Raw genomic sequence first — 19,300 nt, forward strand, 5'->3', positions numbered from 1 at the left:
TGTAATGACTATTATTGTTTAATGACCATGTAAAAGCTACTAGTTGAGAAAAGAGCAGATACTTAATTGCCAGAATCTGAAGTGAGAAGTAGTTTACGACATAAAATTAAAGACATTTCCATTCTTCTTTACTTAATCAAACAATTGACAAAACACAATAGCACTTTATGCTTATTAAATATATCAATGCCTGCTAAAATGAGCAACAAAATACCTGAGATACTGAGGATCTGGAAATACTTGGGTCAGTTAGCATCCATGGCTTCCTGAAGAAAGATCCAAGACCTGAAACGTTCTTTTCTGTTTCTCCACGGATGCGGGTTGTCCAGCTATTTCTATTTTTATTTACCAATGCTTACTATTTAGTGCAAGTACATCTGGGGAAGAGAGAGTAATTTGACCAAATAATTTTCTGCTAGTCATCATTTTAAAATGAGATTTGTGGCAACTCAGCACGTGGATAGCAGGAGAGCTGCAGAAGCGCGAGCAAACAGTTTAAACAGAGAAGATGGGCAGAAATGACTTTCCTCCCCGCCTGACTTTTCTCGCAGAAAAAGATGCCAATGCTTTTTCAGCACAGTAAGTGTGCTGGAACCAGCAAGGGAATTCACCCTTATGTTTAGAGAAAATATATCAAGATGTCGAGTAAAACCACCCGTTGATTCAGAGTCTGTGTATATTCAGTCTGCATGTCAAAGATAGGAGAATCACATGGTGGCATTTGATATATTTCAGTAGCCAATGTACAGAGTAAGCATTCTCTGTTGCAATTGTTGGATTTTGCTATAACTTATCTAGATTTTGAGCAGATTAGTGGCACACACCAATTGTAGAGAGGGGAGGTCTGTTTCAGAGGCAGCCAATGATGCTGAACTGAAGAAAATATCTTGTGAAAACTCAAAGTACCTGTTCTTCATAATTTATGACTCCACTGAGAACAAAAAGGTAAGAGCTAATCATAAAATACCTGAAATAATCAGTTAAAACTTCTCAAGCAGCTAATAAGTATGAGTAGAAGTAATTTTGTTTTCTCTGGTGAGGCATTTGCAATCCTAGATGTTTTATTGGGATCCAGGAATTTGGGATTCAGTTAAACACATCCCAGATGAGATTTACATTTAGTATTTCTTTTATAATGCTATCAGGAACATCTCCTTTTAATGTTTAAAAACTTCTTGTTGCATTATCGGAAATATAAAGTTGTGTGCAAAAATTCCACATTTAATTTCAATGGCAAGCAAAATTGGGTGCCGTGTAAAACAGGTGCCCGATTCGACACTTGCTGGGGGGGGGGGGGGGAGGAATTAGGTTAGAATTATCCCCATGGCATGTAGGAATTTCCATGAGCTGTGTTTACTGGCTAAACATACATAAAATCAAAGGTGGCAGCACGGAATAGGTAGTGAGCATTTTTGTATTTATATAGCACCTTTAACGTAGTAAAACATCTCTTGGCGCTTCACAGGAGCATTATAAAACAAAATTTGACATCGAGCCACCTAATGTCACTGGAATCTTTTAACAGGCAGCTGAACCATTGAACCAAACTTGTTACATAATCTAAAAGAATAGCACCAACATAAGAATTAGGAACAGGAGTAGGCCATCTAGCCCCTCGAACCTGCTCCGCCATTCAATAAGATCATGGCTGATCTGGTCGTGGACTCAGCTCCACTTACCCGCCCTCTCCCCGTAACCCTTAATTCCCTTATTGGTTAAAAATCTATCTATCTTTGACTTGAAAACATTCAATGAGCTAGCCTCAACTGCTTCCTTGGGCAGAGAATTCCACAGATTCACAACCCTCTGGGAGAAGAAATTCTTTCTCATAGAAACATAGAAACATAGAAAATAGGTGCAGGAGCAGGCCATTCAGCCCTTCTAGCCTGCACCGCCATTCAATGAGTTCATGGCTGAACATGAAACTTCAGTACCCCCTTCCTGCTTTCTCGCCATAACCCTTGATCCCCCGAGTAGTAAGGACTTCATCTAACTCCCTTTTGAATATATTTAGTGAATTGGCCTCAACTACTTTCTGTGGTAGAGAATTCCACAGGTTCACCACTCTCTGGGTGAAGAAGTTTCTCCTCATCTCGGTCCTAAATGGCTTACCCCTTATCCTCAGACTGTGACCCCTGGTTCTGGACTTCCCCAACATTGGGAACATTCTTTCTGCATCTAACCTGTCTAAACCCGTCAGAATTTTAAACGTTTCTATGAGGTCCCCTCTCATTCTTCTGAACTCCAGTGAATACAAGCCCAGTTGATCCAATCTTTCTTGATAGGTCAGTCCCGCCATCCCGGGAATCAGTCTGGTGAACCTTCGCTGCACTCCCTCAATAGCAAGAATGTCCTTCCTCAAGTTAGGAGACCAAAACTGTACACAATACTCCAGGTGTGGCCTCACCAAGGCCCTGTACAACTGTAGCAACACCTCCCTGCCCCTGTACTCAAATCCCCTCGCTATGAAGGCCAACATGCCATTTGCTTTCTTAACCGCCTGCTGTACCTGCATGCTAACCTTCAATGACTGATGTACCATGACACCCAGGTCTCGTTGCACCTTCCCTTTTCCTAATCTGTCACCATTCAGATAATAGTCTGTCTCTCTGTTTTTACCAACTCGGTTTTAAATTGGCTCCTCCGTATTTTGAGGCTGTGCCCCCTACCAATGGAAACAACCTCTCTGCCTCTATCTTGTCTATCCCTTTCATGATTTTAAATGTTTCTATAAGATCACCCCTCATCCTTCTGAACTCCAAGGAGTAAAGACCCAGTCTACTCAATCTATCATCATAAGGTAACCCCCTCATTTCTGGAATCAGCCTAGTTAATCGTCTCTGTACCCCTTCCAAAGCTAGTATATCCTTCCTGAAGTAAGGTGACCAAAACTGCACGCAGTACTCCAGGTGCGGCCTTACCAATACCTTATACAGTTGCAGCAAGACCTCCCTGCTTTTGTACTCCAGCCCTCTCGCAATGAAGGCCAACATTCCATTTGCCTTCCTGATTACCTGCTGCACCTGCAAACTAACCTTTTGGGATTCATGCACAAGGACCCCCAGGTCCCTCTGCACCACAGCATGTTGTAATTTCTCCCCATTCAAATAATATTCCCTTTTACTCTTTTTTTCCCCCCCAAGGTGGATGACCTCACACTTTCCGACATTGTATTCCATCTGCCAAACCTTAGCCCATTCGCTTAACCTATCCAAATCTCCTTGCAGCCTCTCTCAGTCCTCTACACAACCCGCTTTCCCACTAATCTTAGTGTCATCTGCAAATTTAGTTGCACTACACTCTGTCCCCTCTTCCAGGTCATCTATGTATATTGTAAACAGTTGTGGTCCCAGCACTGATCCCTGTGGCACACCACGAACCACTGATTTCCAACCCGAAAAGGACCCATTTATCCTGACTCTCTGCGTTCTGTGCGCTAGCCAATTCTCTATCCATGCTAATACATTTCCTCTGACTCCGCGTACCTTTATCTTCTGCAGTAACCTTTTGTGTGGCACCTTATCGAATGCCTTTTGGAAATCTAAATACACCACATCCATCGGTACACCTCAATCCACCATGTTCGTTATATCCTCAAAGAATTCCAGTAAGTTAGTTAAACATGATTTCCCTTTCATGAATCCATGCTGCGTCTGCTTGATTGCACTATTCCTATCTAGATGTCCCACTATTTCTTCCTTAATGATAGTTTCAAGCATTTTCCCCACTACAGATGTTAAACTAACCGGCCTATAGTTACCTGCCTTTTGCCTGCCCCTTTTTTTAAATAGAGGCGTTACATTAGCTGCTTTCCAATCCGCTGGTACCTCCCCAGAGTCCAGAGAATTTTGGTAGATTATAACGAATGCATCTGCTATAACTTCCGCCATCTCTTTTAATACCCTGGGATGCATTTCATCAGGACCAGGGGACTTGTCTACCTTCAGTCCCATTAGCCTGTCCAGCACTACCCCCCTAGTGATAGTGATTGTCTCAAGGTCCTCCCTTCCCACATTCCTGTGGCCTGCAAATTTTGGCATGGTTTTTGTGTCTTCCACTGTGAAGACGGAAGCAAAATAATTGTTTAAGGTCTCAGCCATTTCCACATTTCCCATTATTAAATCCCCCTTTTCATCTTCTAAGGGACCAACATTTACTTTAGTCACTCTTTTCCATTTTATATATCTGTAAAAGCTTTTACTATCTGTTTTTATGTTTTGCGCAATCTATCTCCCCTTTCTTTATTGCTTTTTTATTCATTCTTTGCTGTTGCTTAAAATTTTCCCAATCCTCTAGTTTCCTACTAACCTTGGCCACCTTATACACATTGGTCTTTGATTTGATACTTTCCTTTATTTCCTTGGTTATCCACAGCTGGTTATCCCTTCTCTTGCCGCCCTTCTTTTTCACTGGAATATATTTTTGTTGCGCACTATGAAAGAGCTCCTTAAAAGTCCTCCACTGTTTCTCAATTGTGCCACCGTTTAGTCCTTGTTTCCAGTCTACTTTAGCCAACTCTGCCCTCATCCCACTGTAGTCCCCTTTGTTTAAGCATAGTACGCTCGTTTCTGACACAACTTCCTCATTCTCAATCTGTATTACAAATTCAACCATATTGTGATCCCTCATTCAAAGAGATCGTTTATTTTTTACGATCTTTTACGAGATCGTTTATTTTTCCTGTCTCATTACACAGGACCAGATCTAAGATGGCTTGCTTCCTTGTAGGTTCTGTTACATACTGTTCTAAGAAACAATCCCATATGCGTTCTATGAAACAATCCCGTATGCATTCTATGAATTCCTCCTCCAGGCTACCCCGTGCGATTTGATTTGACCAATCGATATGTAGGTTAAAATCCCCCATAACTACTGCTGTTCCTTTTTCACATGCCTCCATTATTCCCTTGATTATTGCCCGCCCCACCATGAAGTTATTATTTGGGGGCCTATAAACTATGCCAACCAGTGACTTTTTCCCCTTACTATCTCTAATCTCCACCCATAATGATTCAACGTTTTGTTCATTGGAGCCAATATCATCCCTCACAACTGCCCTGATATCATCTTTTATTAACAGAGCTACCCCACCACCTTTCCCTTCTTGCCTATCTTTCTGAATCGTCAGATACCCCTGTATGTTTAATTCCCAGTCTTGGCCACCTTGCAACCATGTTTCTGTAATGGTCACCAAATCATACCCATTTGTAATGATTTGTGCCGTCAACTCATTTACTTTATTTCGAAGTGTCAGTCTAGATTGTGTTCAAGTCCTGGAGTGGGTTTTGCACGAAATCTTCTGATCAGAAGGTAAACTTGTTTCATTACCATTATTTCCATAAAGCAAAATGCTGACAAAAATACCATCCAATAATTTAAAAGTGTCAATTTTATTGACAACATATTAGAGAATTGTTATCAAACTGCATACTATACAAGAAAATTCGGTTTACAAAATATCAAGCAACTGATACATACCACAGTAGTGCAAAGAGATTCTCTAGCAGACTGTATAGGAAGGGCAGTGGCATAAAATCACAGCAGATTTAAAAAAAAGTTTTACATGATTTAACGTAAAGAAAAAACAATTTACATGCCAAAACTTTTAAATATTAAACTATATAACTTCCAGTTGCATTCCCCTTTTAAAATGTTTGTTTTCAATACTAGTAACAGTTTGACAGTGGTTTGACTGAATTATCAGAGGTTTAACACCCCACATTGTGTTTTCATAACCCTTCTGGCTATTGCTCCCATAAGTAGGAAAAATATTTGGCAAAATAGACATTCCCTGTTCCCTCTTATAATGTACATTTTTGCACTCAAGAAAACTAATTAATGCTGCATAGCTTGCAGCTTTTTTGGGTTTTTATACATTCAAATTTAAAGGTCTGAGATGCAAACATTTTAAATGACCATTAAAGACACCATATTGTGGCATGTTCTGGCACTCAATGCCAATTTCCTAGCAGCTTGGTCAACTGTACAATGGTTGCTTTCAAGACAGTTTGGAAAAAAGTCAATAATAAATCATCGCATTTGTACTACAGTTTAAAAATTAAACTTAACTTCAAACAAAAAGATGTTAAAGAATGATTGGAATCCTCACATTGGGCATATCTTGCCATTTTATTGGATGCTGTTCAATCACTACAGCAGCTAGAGTAATTTTCTATCAGTGCAAAGACCTAGAGAATTTCCCCACAAATCTAAGCACAGTAGTAATCAGGAAGCCTGTTAGGAGAAATTCCGAAGAGCCTTATTTGAGTCCTTAAACTCGGCCACTTTCATTGCAAGTTTCACTCGATTTCCCCTTGGCCACCAGATAGAAGAGTAAAAAGGAGACATCAGTACTGGGTTCCAACCCTTGATTGTAAGCAAACAGTGATAATAATGGCAGTCAGTGACCATCTCTGCTAAAGGTCAACAGTGAAACTGAAAAATAAGGGGAGTAACAAAATAACATTCAAGGGCTCAGCAGATAAATCCATCACATGTTTTTGTTTTGAGCTACACTGCCTAAGCAGGATCCACGAACAATACCTGGTCTATGCAGGGTTGGCTAAGTAATAGTGACTCAGGGACCCTGATTTGGTCGTGGGACATTGAGTGAAATCTGCAAGTTTTTACTCCTGGTTACTGTCCACTAGAGACCTAATAAAACGTATACAAGCAACTGACTCAGCTCATGTGCTCCTCATATTTCCTCCACCAAAATCCCTTCCCCAATTGAGTAGCTCAGTAGGGCTAACACACAATGAATGATCAGTTGTACATGGTATCGGAGCTGCTAGGACCCTTTGAACTGTACAACAATACTTTTAGGAATGGGAAGGGGGATACAGGAAGGGCGCTTGTACAATGAGCTTCAATATGGGGTAAAATTTTCCATGGGGGTTCTCCCAAGCTCCTGCTGTAACTTCATTAGAAATTCCGGACGAACAGCGTAAATGGTTGTTTACCCCAAGGTTTCTGCCAATTTTGTCGGGCGCGGGAGAACACCCATGGAAGTTTCAGGTGCATATCTGATTCACTTAACAAATTGAACATGCGTTTACATGAAATGCTCACGTGGTGCATTGTATGTAGAGTTTTGCCAGTGAACCTTCCGTGAAACTATGTGCACAGCTCTGATCATTACCACCTTCATCTAGTATCTCCAATCGCTGTTAAGTTCATATTGAATATATTAAGTTAATTTAAAGGCAATAATATGGAGATATCACTCGGGTTTGCAGAGGTAACACGCCGTTATTATAAACTTATTTTATCGTAGATCTCACAACTAAATGGAAGAAAAATATTCCATTTACGGCATCTTTTTTGATGATAGCACTGATGTCTGCTTCAGTGTCATAATGTAACTGAGGTGGTACTTTTACCTCCATAAAAGCAGAGAACTACCCCATCTTCCGGGGCTCCCCTCAAGGCAACAGCAACACCAACTATAACTTACCACCAGTCACCAGTGGTGCTCGTCACCATTTTTTCTGGTCACAGACAGAATAAGCTTTCCGTTGTTCAATATAGTTAGTTTTGTGGTTTTCATTTGCTGGCTTCTTCTGACCTTCCCGACCCATCAGTGAAGATCCATGGGGGGATATGGAAGTCATAAAAGTGCATGTGAAAACTTTGTCTGCCTGGTGTTGTGGAATGAATGTGCCCCGCATTGTAAAACGGGAAGGACTCCACAGCACTGAGCTCCCAAATATTCCTACTTGCAGCAGTTCTGTACTGTAAGGATTATATTATTGACTGCTTACTTATATTCTGATATGTTATAGTCCACTAAACATAGCTGCAACAATCAATCTAGCATCTTCCAAGGCTCAGGAAGTTTTAAATGGTGTCTTCAGTACTGAATGCCAGAAAATGAGCCTTTTTTAAATTATATTCTTCTGATATAGTCTAACATCACATGCACAATGCAGTGATGCTAGCCTATATTGTGCTATAAATACATCAAAGGACAATTCCTACACCATTCCAAAGTTAAAGAATCAGTTTTTAAAATAAAATTTTCACATTCAAGCAGGAAACCCAAGGGTGTAGCAATAAGTTCAAAACAAGTTTTGTTTATAACATTTGAAATGAAGGAGATGAACTGTTTGAAATCCCACTGCACCTCTGCAGGAACATGGACAGCAGAACAACATTTAAACCAATTCATGTATTTCATGTTAAGTAGAAAACTGATAATTTAAACTGATTGTGGATTCAAAAAAACATTGTTTGAAAACATCAATAAAATGAGACAGATACTGGTAAATAATTCACTTGCGGATTACATCTTGGTGCACGCCTTCATGCTATGAGCAAAGGAACCCGGCTGTACATTAAATAAAACCAGAAAATGGTAGAAATGCAGAACCGGTCAATTAGCAACTGAGAGTGAGGTGGGTCGATATTTTGGATGTAACCTTTCATAACTACCTGAACCATTAATCTGTCTTTCCCTTTCATATTCTGACCAACCTGCTAGGCATTTCTTGCACTTTTTGTTTTTATTTCATATTTCCAACAATCGTCATCATTTTATCTTTAGCACGTTACAACAATTTTGCTGAAGACTTGACTAAACTAATCGGTGGTTTCTCAAGTAAATATGACAGAAATAAAATGGAATCCATAAATCATTTCTGCCTCACTATTTCTCTTTAACCATTCTCTTGCACTCAGTCCAAACAGGTTTTCTGGTAATGCTACACCAGTTAAATGATGGATAACAAGTACAAAATACACATCTTAAAAAATCTAACCAAGAACTTAAATATGCAATATAAACAAATCTAATAAAGGAGCTGGCACCTGAGAAACTAGTCATCAAATTTGGTCTGATCTGATAAAATATTTTACTTTATAAAATCTGAAATTGCAAGGTAATACCAGAGTACTATTTTCACCGATTTATATTAAATTTACTAAAAGTGACTAAACCATTGGTGTATAGTTCATGTGTGCTTCTATAATCTGTAATCTAGAGATGGAGAAATCATTTGACATATGAATGACTAGATAAAAAGGAGAAATCATTTTTCAAAAAAGTAAGATCTCAGTTTACTTTTACAAGCCACCTGAACTAAGGCAAGGTGGAAAGTACATTATGTACTGTTAACTCTAGGCAAAAACTGCTGGTAAAGGTTTATTGATGCACTGCTTTTATAATATACAGAAAAACAATATTTGTTTTTATTCAGTGCAACAAAAAGTTCGACAAAACTTTTTTTTCTCTATTCAGCAGCCAGGGACCTCTCATTCAGTTTTAAGCTCCTCTTATAAACAGCTCGCAATTCCAGCAAATATCCGGAGATATTTTGAATCAGTGTACACCACCCTTAGCTTCCATTTACTGTATGTTGCCAATTTTTCTCTCCAACTCTTCACTTGAAAGTATATCCAAATAAATTACTGGGTTCTAGTTCCAAATTCTGTTCAGTTACTTCAAAAAATGCTTTTGGATGTAAAGTTTTTGCAGTGAGAGAGAAAAGTCCAGACAATTCAAAGTTGTTTGTTTTCAAATTTACAAAGGCTCAATTGTTCCTTGACTTCTGCATAGATTATCATTTCATTATTTTTAATGACGTCAGTAGTGAAGTCACTGCACAGGTTGCCTTGAGTCGTTCTCAGCCAGTAAGGCTATCCTCAACAAGGGGGAAAATAATCCAGTTCCCTCATTGCTCACACTGCTGAAATCAGCATTTAATGTCCCTTACTGATCTCTGGTGGAAGTTTACACTATGAGGAAAACGGGCAGGAAGTGGCAAAAAAAGGTAAAATACTTATGATTTTGCTACAACCATTGCTGAACATCACAGTGTACATTGGTTGTGAGGTTTCATTTGTTAAGACTGTCTCCATAATTCTAGAAAAGTTGAATTTCTATTTTTGTCATCCATAGATAATTGCCACAATTTTAATCACTGAACATTCAAAATTTACACACTTTTTAAGCCTGAATTTCAAAGTAACGTCTTCTGTTCATACAGCTGAAGATCAAGACGAACCCATACTTCCCCAGTTGGTACTTCGTGCAAAAGAAGACGCTTTGTAGACGGTCCCTTGCCTTCTTGCTCCTTTTTGATTGTTGCTACTGGGACCTCTGTCCGACCTAGGAAATCTGGCCAAAATATAAAATGTTATTGCTGAGAAATCATTGAATTTTATTATTCACCCTCCTTTCCTTAAGGTGCTGCCTTGTGTTACAGTATTGATTTTGCTGGTGCCAGCAGGCCTCTGATACTCAATTCAAGTTGATGGACTAGGAGGGGCAGTATACCAGAGTCCGATCTTGTCCTTATCCAATATTACACATGGCACCTTGCAGCAGATGTCACTGGATATTGATGAAGAACAGTAATCCTGACTGATTTTCCTTACTCAGCACCGAACTGGAATAAAACCTCGGACCATTTTCTGGTGTGTGTGGCTAAATGCCAGGATGGGGAGCCCATTTACCAATTTTGTTTATAATTTATCAAGATTCCTTCCTGGCGTATTGAATGCATATCAACAAAGAGTTAGTAGATGTAGTACAAGATAAAACAGGCAATTTGATAGGACAGGGAAGCACAATATCACAAATGATAAACTATGACCCAAAAATACCTAGCTAAATTGAACTCTTAATATTTTAATATCTCACTAAAATCATACCAATGCTTACGAGAAATGTAATAAACTAGACTCAAATGGTCATCCAAAGAACTTCAGTTAAATAACCCCAATGATATGTAGAGGTCAATGGAATGAAAAATTGGGCGGGGTGTATATCAGGCAGCTGATCCACTACTTCCACTTTTAAGGCGGTGAAAGTTATTCCCATTGTGCAGAAATACACTAACTTTTAATAAGCACACTAATTTTCTTAAATTTTTAAAGACTACATTTTGTTCATATATTTAAATTTTGGTAATATCAAATTGTAGTAAGATCCACAGTGGCTGGTTCAAAAATAACAATTGAAAAAAGCTCAGAACCAGGTTGCCGGCTTGTACTGGTGGAAATACTAATTTATTTGGGAGGGGAAAATACATAATTAATACTGTCGGGAAGGCTACAAAGTATTGTGGTTTTGCTCATCTTAAAAAGATGGGGGTATACCAGCTGAAATATAAGTGTGTAAACCTGAATTCAAAATCTGTAAGCAATCATATCTCTTCCCCATTGCATCTTCAGAGGAATATTTAAATGTGCTTCTGAAGGCACTTGTAAGAGTGCCTTCTTCACAATGTTCAGCAACTGAATTGATGCCCTAAACTGCCTGATGTAAGTCTGTGATTTATTTCATCACTTCTCATGTGCCCACTAGGTGGAGTCTTACACTGGTAAAATAACTATTGTGGAAGAACTGATAACTGACTGACTGCAATGGCAAGTGAGGAAAGGGCTGGATGAAGGAAACAAGGCCTAAAAAAAAAATGACCACAGTTGCTTTCCTATTTGACTAACACATTACTTCTCTGTCCAATTCTCACTGAACTACAGTTCCTTCAGTTGATAGGTATAAGATGTACTTTTGGAGCTTGATATTTCAATCAAGTTTTTTTTTTAAATCAAGGGCCGTTTCCTCACTGGAAGTAAGTTATATTGAGTGGGACTTGTTCGACAGCATCAAAACATCATGATTTCATGTATTCTCTTTGGCCTACTTCTCCCTGATGGAAAAAAAAATGGTTATCACAAGAACTCTTACCATCAGGTGAAAACTGATCTCTTTCAAAGACTGTGATACACAATACATCCTGGTAAAGGTCCTTGATAAAGAACTGGCAGTTAAAGTTCCACTTTGGGTTCAAAGTGTCCGACAGTGTTCTGGTTGTGTAACATTGGGATCCCATGGTGAGTTCACAGTAAGGATTGCTCTTTCCTAGTAATGACATGGACCAGACAAGAGCTTTAAATGACATTTCAACCTGCATATCAGATGTAAAGCATTTTCACAAAACATTCACTTTACTATTAATTCATCATTCCTGACTAATCAGGAGGTACCTTTACTTACAGGAAAAGTGACTAGACAAGTTACTAAATTTTTGCTGCGTGTACTCTTGTACAACCCTGCCCTGCACATTCTATTGAGAAATTATGGCCGGGACAAACAGTTAATCTGCTAGCTCTTGAATAACCTACTCCACTTGAGATGATTAATGATTTATAAAAACTTGAGAAAGAATGTTAGAAATACTTGGCTGAATTTTCATGGTGCATCTCTAGTCCAAGCCTAGAATTTCATGAATTCTTTTTGTGGCCCAAACATAACTTTTCTTACTAAATCTGTTGTGATTATCAGAATTCAATTGTGGTACCTCTCAGACCCTCCTTCTGCACACGTAACTGCTCAGCTGATGTTTGGCAATTTCACGATACAGAAGTGTTGAAAAGGCACCGTCAAAACAAATGCAAGTTACTCTAATCTGCCCGTACACATCTCTACCTTAAAACTAATCTAGGACCATTATTTTTTTTAAACAGTTATTTAGTTGCATGTAGACCCGTTATTCATTGCATAAAGTTGTGTTTCAGGGCAATAATACTTTATTTTTTCCTCAGTGATTTAATACATATAAATGTGATCACTAATTGGGCTCAATTTTCCCCAGTTATTTGCGCCGTTTTTTTGGCCTAAATTAAAAAAACAAGTTTCCCCAAAGATTGCGTGCCAATGTAATTCAGTTCGTTACGATTATATTAGGTTGGGTTTTTTTTTTACCTCATTTGGGGCGTAACGTGCCACCCACGCCAATTCTAGCAAGTTTGGCCAGCTCTGATTTACTCCAATTTTTCTTAGGATGGTGTGCATGACCTCTGTGGAAAAACCTTCTGGGCAGTTAAAATCGGCACAGGTAAGGAAATCAGCGCAGCAGATGTACTTCCAGGGCCCGGACAGCTTGCAGCAAAGAGGGGAGAGGCCTTTCGGCCAGAGTTAGGAGTGGGTACCGGGAGGGAGGAGGCCCTTCGGCCTGGGATAGTAGCGGGTACCGGTACCAGGAAGCCCTTTGGCCTGGGATAATAGTGGGTACTGGCATCGGGAGGCCCTTTGGCCAGAGATAGTGGTGGGTACTGGCATGGGGGAGAAAGAGAGGGGGAGATAGACTTTTGTCATAAACACTTTAATAATTTAATGGTGGTAAGTTGCTGCAATGTATAATGTGCTTGTGCAGGTTACTGTGAGCTGGCTGTTATACGTTTCACTTTTCAGCCTCAGCCCGCAGTGTGTCCCTGATTACCGTGGCAACCCGATCTTTTTGGTGCAGATCTTATGCTCCATCCCCAAAGCTAAAGGATCGGCTAGGCGGCGCCAAAATGAACAATTCAAACGGGGACATTTGGATGATTTTTTTGGGCGTAGTTGAACCCAAAAAAAACGGGCATAACTCGTCAAGTGCGGCAAAAAACAGTTTTGGGGAAAATTGAGCCCATTGTCACTGTCTTACTGAGCAGTATTCTCTGAATTATTCATACATTTTTACATTTTCACCCTGTGCATTTCTTCATGTAGACCAAGGTGCAGGCTTCAGTGGAAAAGATTGAACCAATGTTAAATTAGTTCGCACTGACTAGCACTTCTGGGTCTTGGGCAGCCTAACCAACGGTCCTTCAAGTGACTACTGGAGGCCATTCAAAACAGGACCAAAAGCGTGGGAAATCTTTAGTATTTTGTAGTGTTGGATGGAGCAGGAGTGTTCCAACAAGCTTCACAAAACAACTATATGCTCCCTCCCTTCGGGACTAATCTTGGTCTTGGTGAGGCCTGAAATTTGTAATGTGCCCGCAGAATGCTCGATTTATTCTGATGAAGCCTAAGGACAAATTTACTTTGGTCCTAGTGCCTCTTTGTTCTGGCGCGCTGCCGGAATCAGGCCTGGTTTGGGGCGCTAAGGAATTTAGGCCCCTATGTTTTATGCATGTTCCTTGCTAACTGGAGTAATCACTAATGTATTTAGAAATTGTATCCATGCGCTCAAGTTAGGCAAAGAATTATACCAAGAGAAAATTCTGGGAAACAGGGATTGATTATTTTTCAACAAACGATAATCCATAAAAATAACTAAAATAATTGAAATTACAATGCCAATGTGGTATTTTTTTCCACATTTATGTTCACTATTAGTATTTTATAGCAGAAATGAATCGCTAGCAAACAGATTCAAATAAAATTCTAAAAAAACACATTACTTCATAAATTCTGATTATTATACTACTTGTGTGGTTGCTGTAACACAGTTTTAAATGCTGTCTGAGCTAATACAAGTATAATGTTTGCAGTTGTTTACCATTTGCCCTGCAGGGTTTCAGTTCTGTTGCTTCAATAATGCTCACCAAAAGCCGCCCTATTCCACTTGTCTTCTGTGAGCGTGCTACAAGACAAAAAGCAAGGTGTGTAGAAAGGCAGTTTTCTAAAGTGTTAGATTAGAACGCAAAGTTGTACAAAGAGGTAAATCAGTCTGCTGCACCACTGTTTAATTGCGTGTCACAGATTAGGAAGGTAAGGGTTTGTCCCATGATTCACGACATGGAAAGTCTGTATCAGCCATCCATCAGGCAGAGGTGCAAGTTGAGGCCAGATACCGCCCCCACTGGGAAGGAGGGAAAATTGATGTGCAAGAGACACTAATGATTCTCATGCAGCAACTATCCTGGGTGGTACTGGAAGTAGGTTATCTCCCTGTGTCCTTGGTTGAGGATTGAGGAATGATAGAAAGATTTAAAAGGGGAAGTGGGCTAAAATGGAGTAAAAACAATATTTTGAGATATATACCTTGATAAGCTTTTTCACGTTTCCCTTTCTCGGTTTCTATAAAGTTTTCTGATGCTGCTTTAATCTTCTGAACCCAGGCAGTCCTGTCGGGGAGTGAAGGAAAGACAACTCACCATGACTTGAACAAATTTATCCATTTTTTTTTGTGTGTCAAAAAAATTAGACAAGTGTATAAGGCAAAGTCGGTGATACAAAAATACCATTAAGTCCTAACTTAGCACATTTCTTGGAAACATGACATGGTATTTCACACTTTTGAATTATTTTAAAATTTCAGTCATTGTAGTTATATAGGCAAATGTGGCAACTGATTTGTACACAGCTTTGAGATGAATGACCAGTTGATCTATTTTGGTGATGTTGGTTGAGGGATGAATATTGTCCAGGACATTGGGAGAACAAAAGTAGGAGGTGCAGTGGAATCAGAGGAGGTAAATATTACAGTACTGCAGGAATGGATGAGATCAGAGCTGATAGTTAAAATGACTAAGAGGCTAAAGTTGTTTACTAAAAACAAATCCCATGTGTTTGTCTGGCACAAACAACTGAGTAACTGCAGTTAAATTAACCCCACATTTTACAAACTCCTGCATATTAAAAAAACCTTTTCATGTTGTAAATCGCTTTTCGTTTTATATGCTGTAATGGAATCAATAGGCTCAAATATTCTACAACACAAACCTTTTTCACAATTAGAATTCAAGGACTTACTGGCAGATTTGGTAATATGTGGGGCAGGAAAGGGACAGTCAGTCAGGCTGATAAGTCTTAAAGTGACTGTCTAATGCATTTTCAACTATTGATTATTTAGCTGTTCCACTGCATATGGAGAATAATAAAAGAGCAAAGCAGAGAGGATATTCAGAAGTACTAGTTTTTTTCTCCAGGCTGACAATCAGCACACAGAATTCCAAGGAATGAAACCAGTCAGCCAGCATGTTTCACTATACAACAGAGTCCAAGGCAACAAGCCACACATGTTCAAATATAAAGACTAAATGCAAATGAATAGCAACCCGAAAAACCGGTTGGATCATGCAACAGCAATGAAAGGATCAGGTAGCAATCTCCTAGCAATCACCATGGCGTGCCAGACACAACAAATCGGGAGCTTTACTGGTCAGAGAAGTAACATGTAATCGTTTTCATAGGAGTCATAGAAATTGCAGTCCAGATGGCAGCCATTCATCCCATTGTTCTTATGTCAGTGTTGGCTTGTCAACTAGAGTTATCTACTCTAATGCCCTTTCCCCACATCTTCCTTTTTAAATACCTTCCAATTCCATATTAAATGATGTTATAGTTTCTACTTCAACAACCACTTGAGGTAAAGTTCAGTTCTAAATAACCTAATATGCATTTTTTTCAGCTAAATTCCCTTCATTCCTCTAGTGATCATGCTTAATCTACGTCCATTTTCCAATCATTCCAGTAGCCTTGGAAGTTCTGCTTCATTTCTTCAGCACTGTGATATTTAATTGGCAACTCTACTTTAAACTAATTGTTGCTCTCTCCCTTCCACTTTCAATTCTAGTCCCTGCTGCAATTAGCTGCTGAAAACCAGGCACACGGAAACAGGCCATTCGGCCCAACCAGTCTGTGTCATAGAAACATAGAAAATAGGTGCAGGAGTAGGCCATTCGGCCCTTCGAGCCTGCACCATCATTCAATATGATCATGGCTGATCATGCAGTTCAGTACCCCATTGCTGCTTGCTCTCCATACCCCTTGATCCCTTTAGCCATGAGGGCCACATCTAACTCCCTTTTGAATACATCTAACGAACTGGCCTCAACAACTTTCTGTGGCAGAGAATTCCACATGCTCACAACTCTGAGTGAAGAAGTTTCTCCTCATCTAGGTCCTAAATGGCTTACCCCTTATACTTAGACTGTGACCCCTGGTTCTGGACTTCCCCAACATCGGAACATTCTTCCTGCATCTAACCTGTCCAATCCCGTCAGAATTTTATATGTTTCTATGATATCCCCTCTCATTCTCCTAAATTCCATTGAATATAAGCCTAGTTGATCCAGTCTTTCTTCATATGTCAGTCCTGTCATCCCGGGAATCAGTCTGGTGAACCTTCGCTGCACTCCCTCAATAACAAGAATGTCCTTCCTTAGATTAGGAGACCAAAACTGTACACAATATTCAAGGTGTGGCCTCACCAAGGCCCTGTACAACTGCAAAAAGACCTCCATGCTCCTATACTCAATCCTCTCACTGTGAAGGCCAACATGCCATTTGCCTTCTTCATCGCCTGCTGTACCAGTATGCCAACTTTCAATGACTGATGTACCATGACACCCAGGTCTCATTGCACCTCCCCTTTTACTAATCTATCACCATTCAGATAATAATCTGCCTTCCTGTTTTTACCACCAAAGTGGATAACCTCACATTTATCTACATTATTTCGCATCTGCCATGCATTTGCCCACTCACCTAACCTGTCCAAGTCAACCTGCAGCCTCATAGCATCCTCCTCACAGCTCACAGTGCCCCCCAGCTTAGTGCCATCTGCAAACTTGGAGATATTACATTCAATTCCTTCGTCTAAATCATTAATGTATATTGTAAATAGCTGGGGTCCCAGCACTGAACTTTGCGGTACCCCACTAGTCACTGCCTGCCATTCTGAAAAGGACCCGTTTATTCCTACTCTTTGCTTCCTGTCTGCCAACCAGTTCTCTATCCACGTCAGTACATTACCCCCAATACCATGTGCTATAATTTTGTGCACTAATCTCTTGTGTGGGATCTTGTCAAAAGCCTTTTGAAAGTCTAAATACACCACATCCACTGGCTCCCACTTCTCCACTCTACTAGTTAGATCCTCAAAAAATTCTAGAAGATTTGTCAAGCATGATTTCCCTTTTATAAATCCATGCTGACTTGGACCGATCCTGTCACTGCTTTCCAAATGCGTTGCTATTACATCATTAATAATTGATTCCAACATTTTCCCCACCACCGATGTCAGGCTGACCGGTCTATAATTCCCGGTTTACTCTCTCCCTCCTTTTTTAAAAAGCGGGGTTACATTAGCTACCCTCCAGTCCATAGGAACTGATCCAGAGTCGATAGAATGTTGGAAGATGACCACCAATGCATCCACTATTTCTAGGGCCACTTCCTTAAGTACTCTGGGATGCAAACTATCAGGCCCTGGGGATTTATTGGCCTTCAATCCCATCAATTTTCCTAACACAATTTCCTGCCTAATAAGGATTTCCTTTAGTTCCTCCTTCTCGCTAGACCCTCGGTCCCCTAGTATTTCCGGGGGTTATTTGTGTCTTCCTTAGTGAAGACAGAACCAAAGTATTTGTTCAACTGGTCTGCCATTTCTTTGTTTCCCATTATAAATTCACCTGATTTTGACTGTAAGGGACCCACGTTTGTCTTCACTAATCTTTTTCTCTTCACGTATCTGTAGCTTTTGCAGTCAGTTTTTATGTACCCTGCAAGCTTACTCTCATATTCTATTTTCCCCCTCCTAATTAATCCACGTCCTCCTCTGCTGAATTCTAATTTTCTCCCAGTCCTCAGGTTTGCTGGCCACTTTATATGCCTCTTCCTTGGATTTAACTCTATCCCTAATTTCCCTTGTAAGCCACGGTTGAGCCACCTCCTCCGTTTTATTTTTACGCCAGACAGGGATGTACAATTGTTGAAGTTCATCCATGTGATCTTTAAATGTCTGCCATTGCCTATCCACCGTCAACCCTTTAAGTATAATTCGCCAGTCTATCCTAGCCAATTCACACCTCATACATCAAAGTTACCTTTCCTTAAGTTCAGGATCCTAGTCTCTGAATTAACTGTGTCACTCTCCATCTTAATGAAGAATTCTACCATATTATGGTCACTCTTCCCCAAGGGGCCTCGCTTAACAAGATTACTAATTTACCTTCCCCTCAAGCAATACCAGTTATTACCAGATTCTTCGACATGCCTCTGTTTGCAATATGAAGTCACGTCCATAGCAACAGGTCAAGCAGCTCAGGTAGAACTGTAATCACGGCAAAGGGCCAAAATAGGGGAAATATCAGAAATGAGACCAGATAAACCTCTCTCTGTGCTATACTTCATCTCCTCAGCCCACTGCATTGACAAAATGTAATTAATTATTTTATTTGGTGCAAAGTCTGAGGGGCAGTTGAAAAATTCATCCATCTAATGCATCCATTAAATTAGAAACTGCCCATCTATGCAGCTTACATTTACTGTCACTTTCATAATGGAAAATAAATTATTTATTGCAAGCTTTTTATGTCTCTCAATCTTTATACCTGTATCTTCTTTATTTATGTTATTACTTGCTGTTTTTCTCCTCTGTTTTGTTATCATGTTCCATTTTTGTATTTCTCTTTTCACACCCCTCCCTTTTTCACTATTCCCCTATTTTTCCTCTTCACTCTTTCTCTGATTGTTACCTTCCAGCTTTGTCATTCACCATCACCTATTAATATATCTTCATGACATTCTGACTCAGTCTCAAGACTAGTCACCTCACTAACTGATGTACACAGACTGCTT

The 19,300-nt window shown here is 39.8% G+C and overlaps 1 protein-coding gene across 5 annotated transcripts in view; it reads right to left on the reverse strand.

Annotated features, from left to right (window-relative positions):
- Window positions 1-5,403: 5,403 nt before the first annotated feature.
- Window positions 5,404-19,300, reverse strand: part of LOC139267231 (intersectin-2-like) — a 297,091-nt gene continuing 283,194 nt past the window's right edge. For all 5 annotated transcript variants that reach the window (XM_070885216.1, XM_070885218.1, XM_070885214.1 and 2 more), the window contains 4 exons: window positions 14,759-14,841; window positions 14,274-14,357; window positions 11,693-11,866; window positions 5,404-10,117 (listed from right to left, as the gene is read on the reverse strand). In XM_070885216.1, the coding sequence (XP_070741317.1) occupies window positions 9,960-10,117; window positions 11,693-11,866; window positions 14,274-14,357; window positions 14,759-14,841 (499 nt within the window). In that variant the 3' untranslated portion in view covers window positions 5,404-9,959. The remainder of the gene's footprint in view (window positions 10,118-11,692; window positions 11,867-14,273; window positions 14,358-14,758; window positions 14,842-19,300) is intronic.

This window comes from Pristiophorus japonicus, chromosome 7 (assembly GCF_044704955.1).
Source record: "Pristiophorus japonicus isolate sPriJap1 chromosome 7, sPriJap1.hap1, whole genome shotgun sequence".
Taxonomy (NCBI): domain Eukaryota; kingdom Metazoa; phylum Chordata; class Chondrichthyes; family Pristiophoridae; genus Pristiophorus; species Pristiophorus japonicus.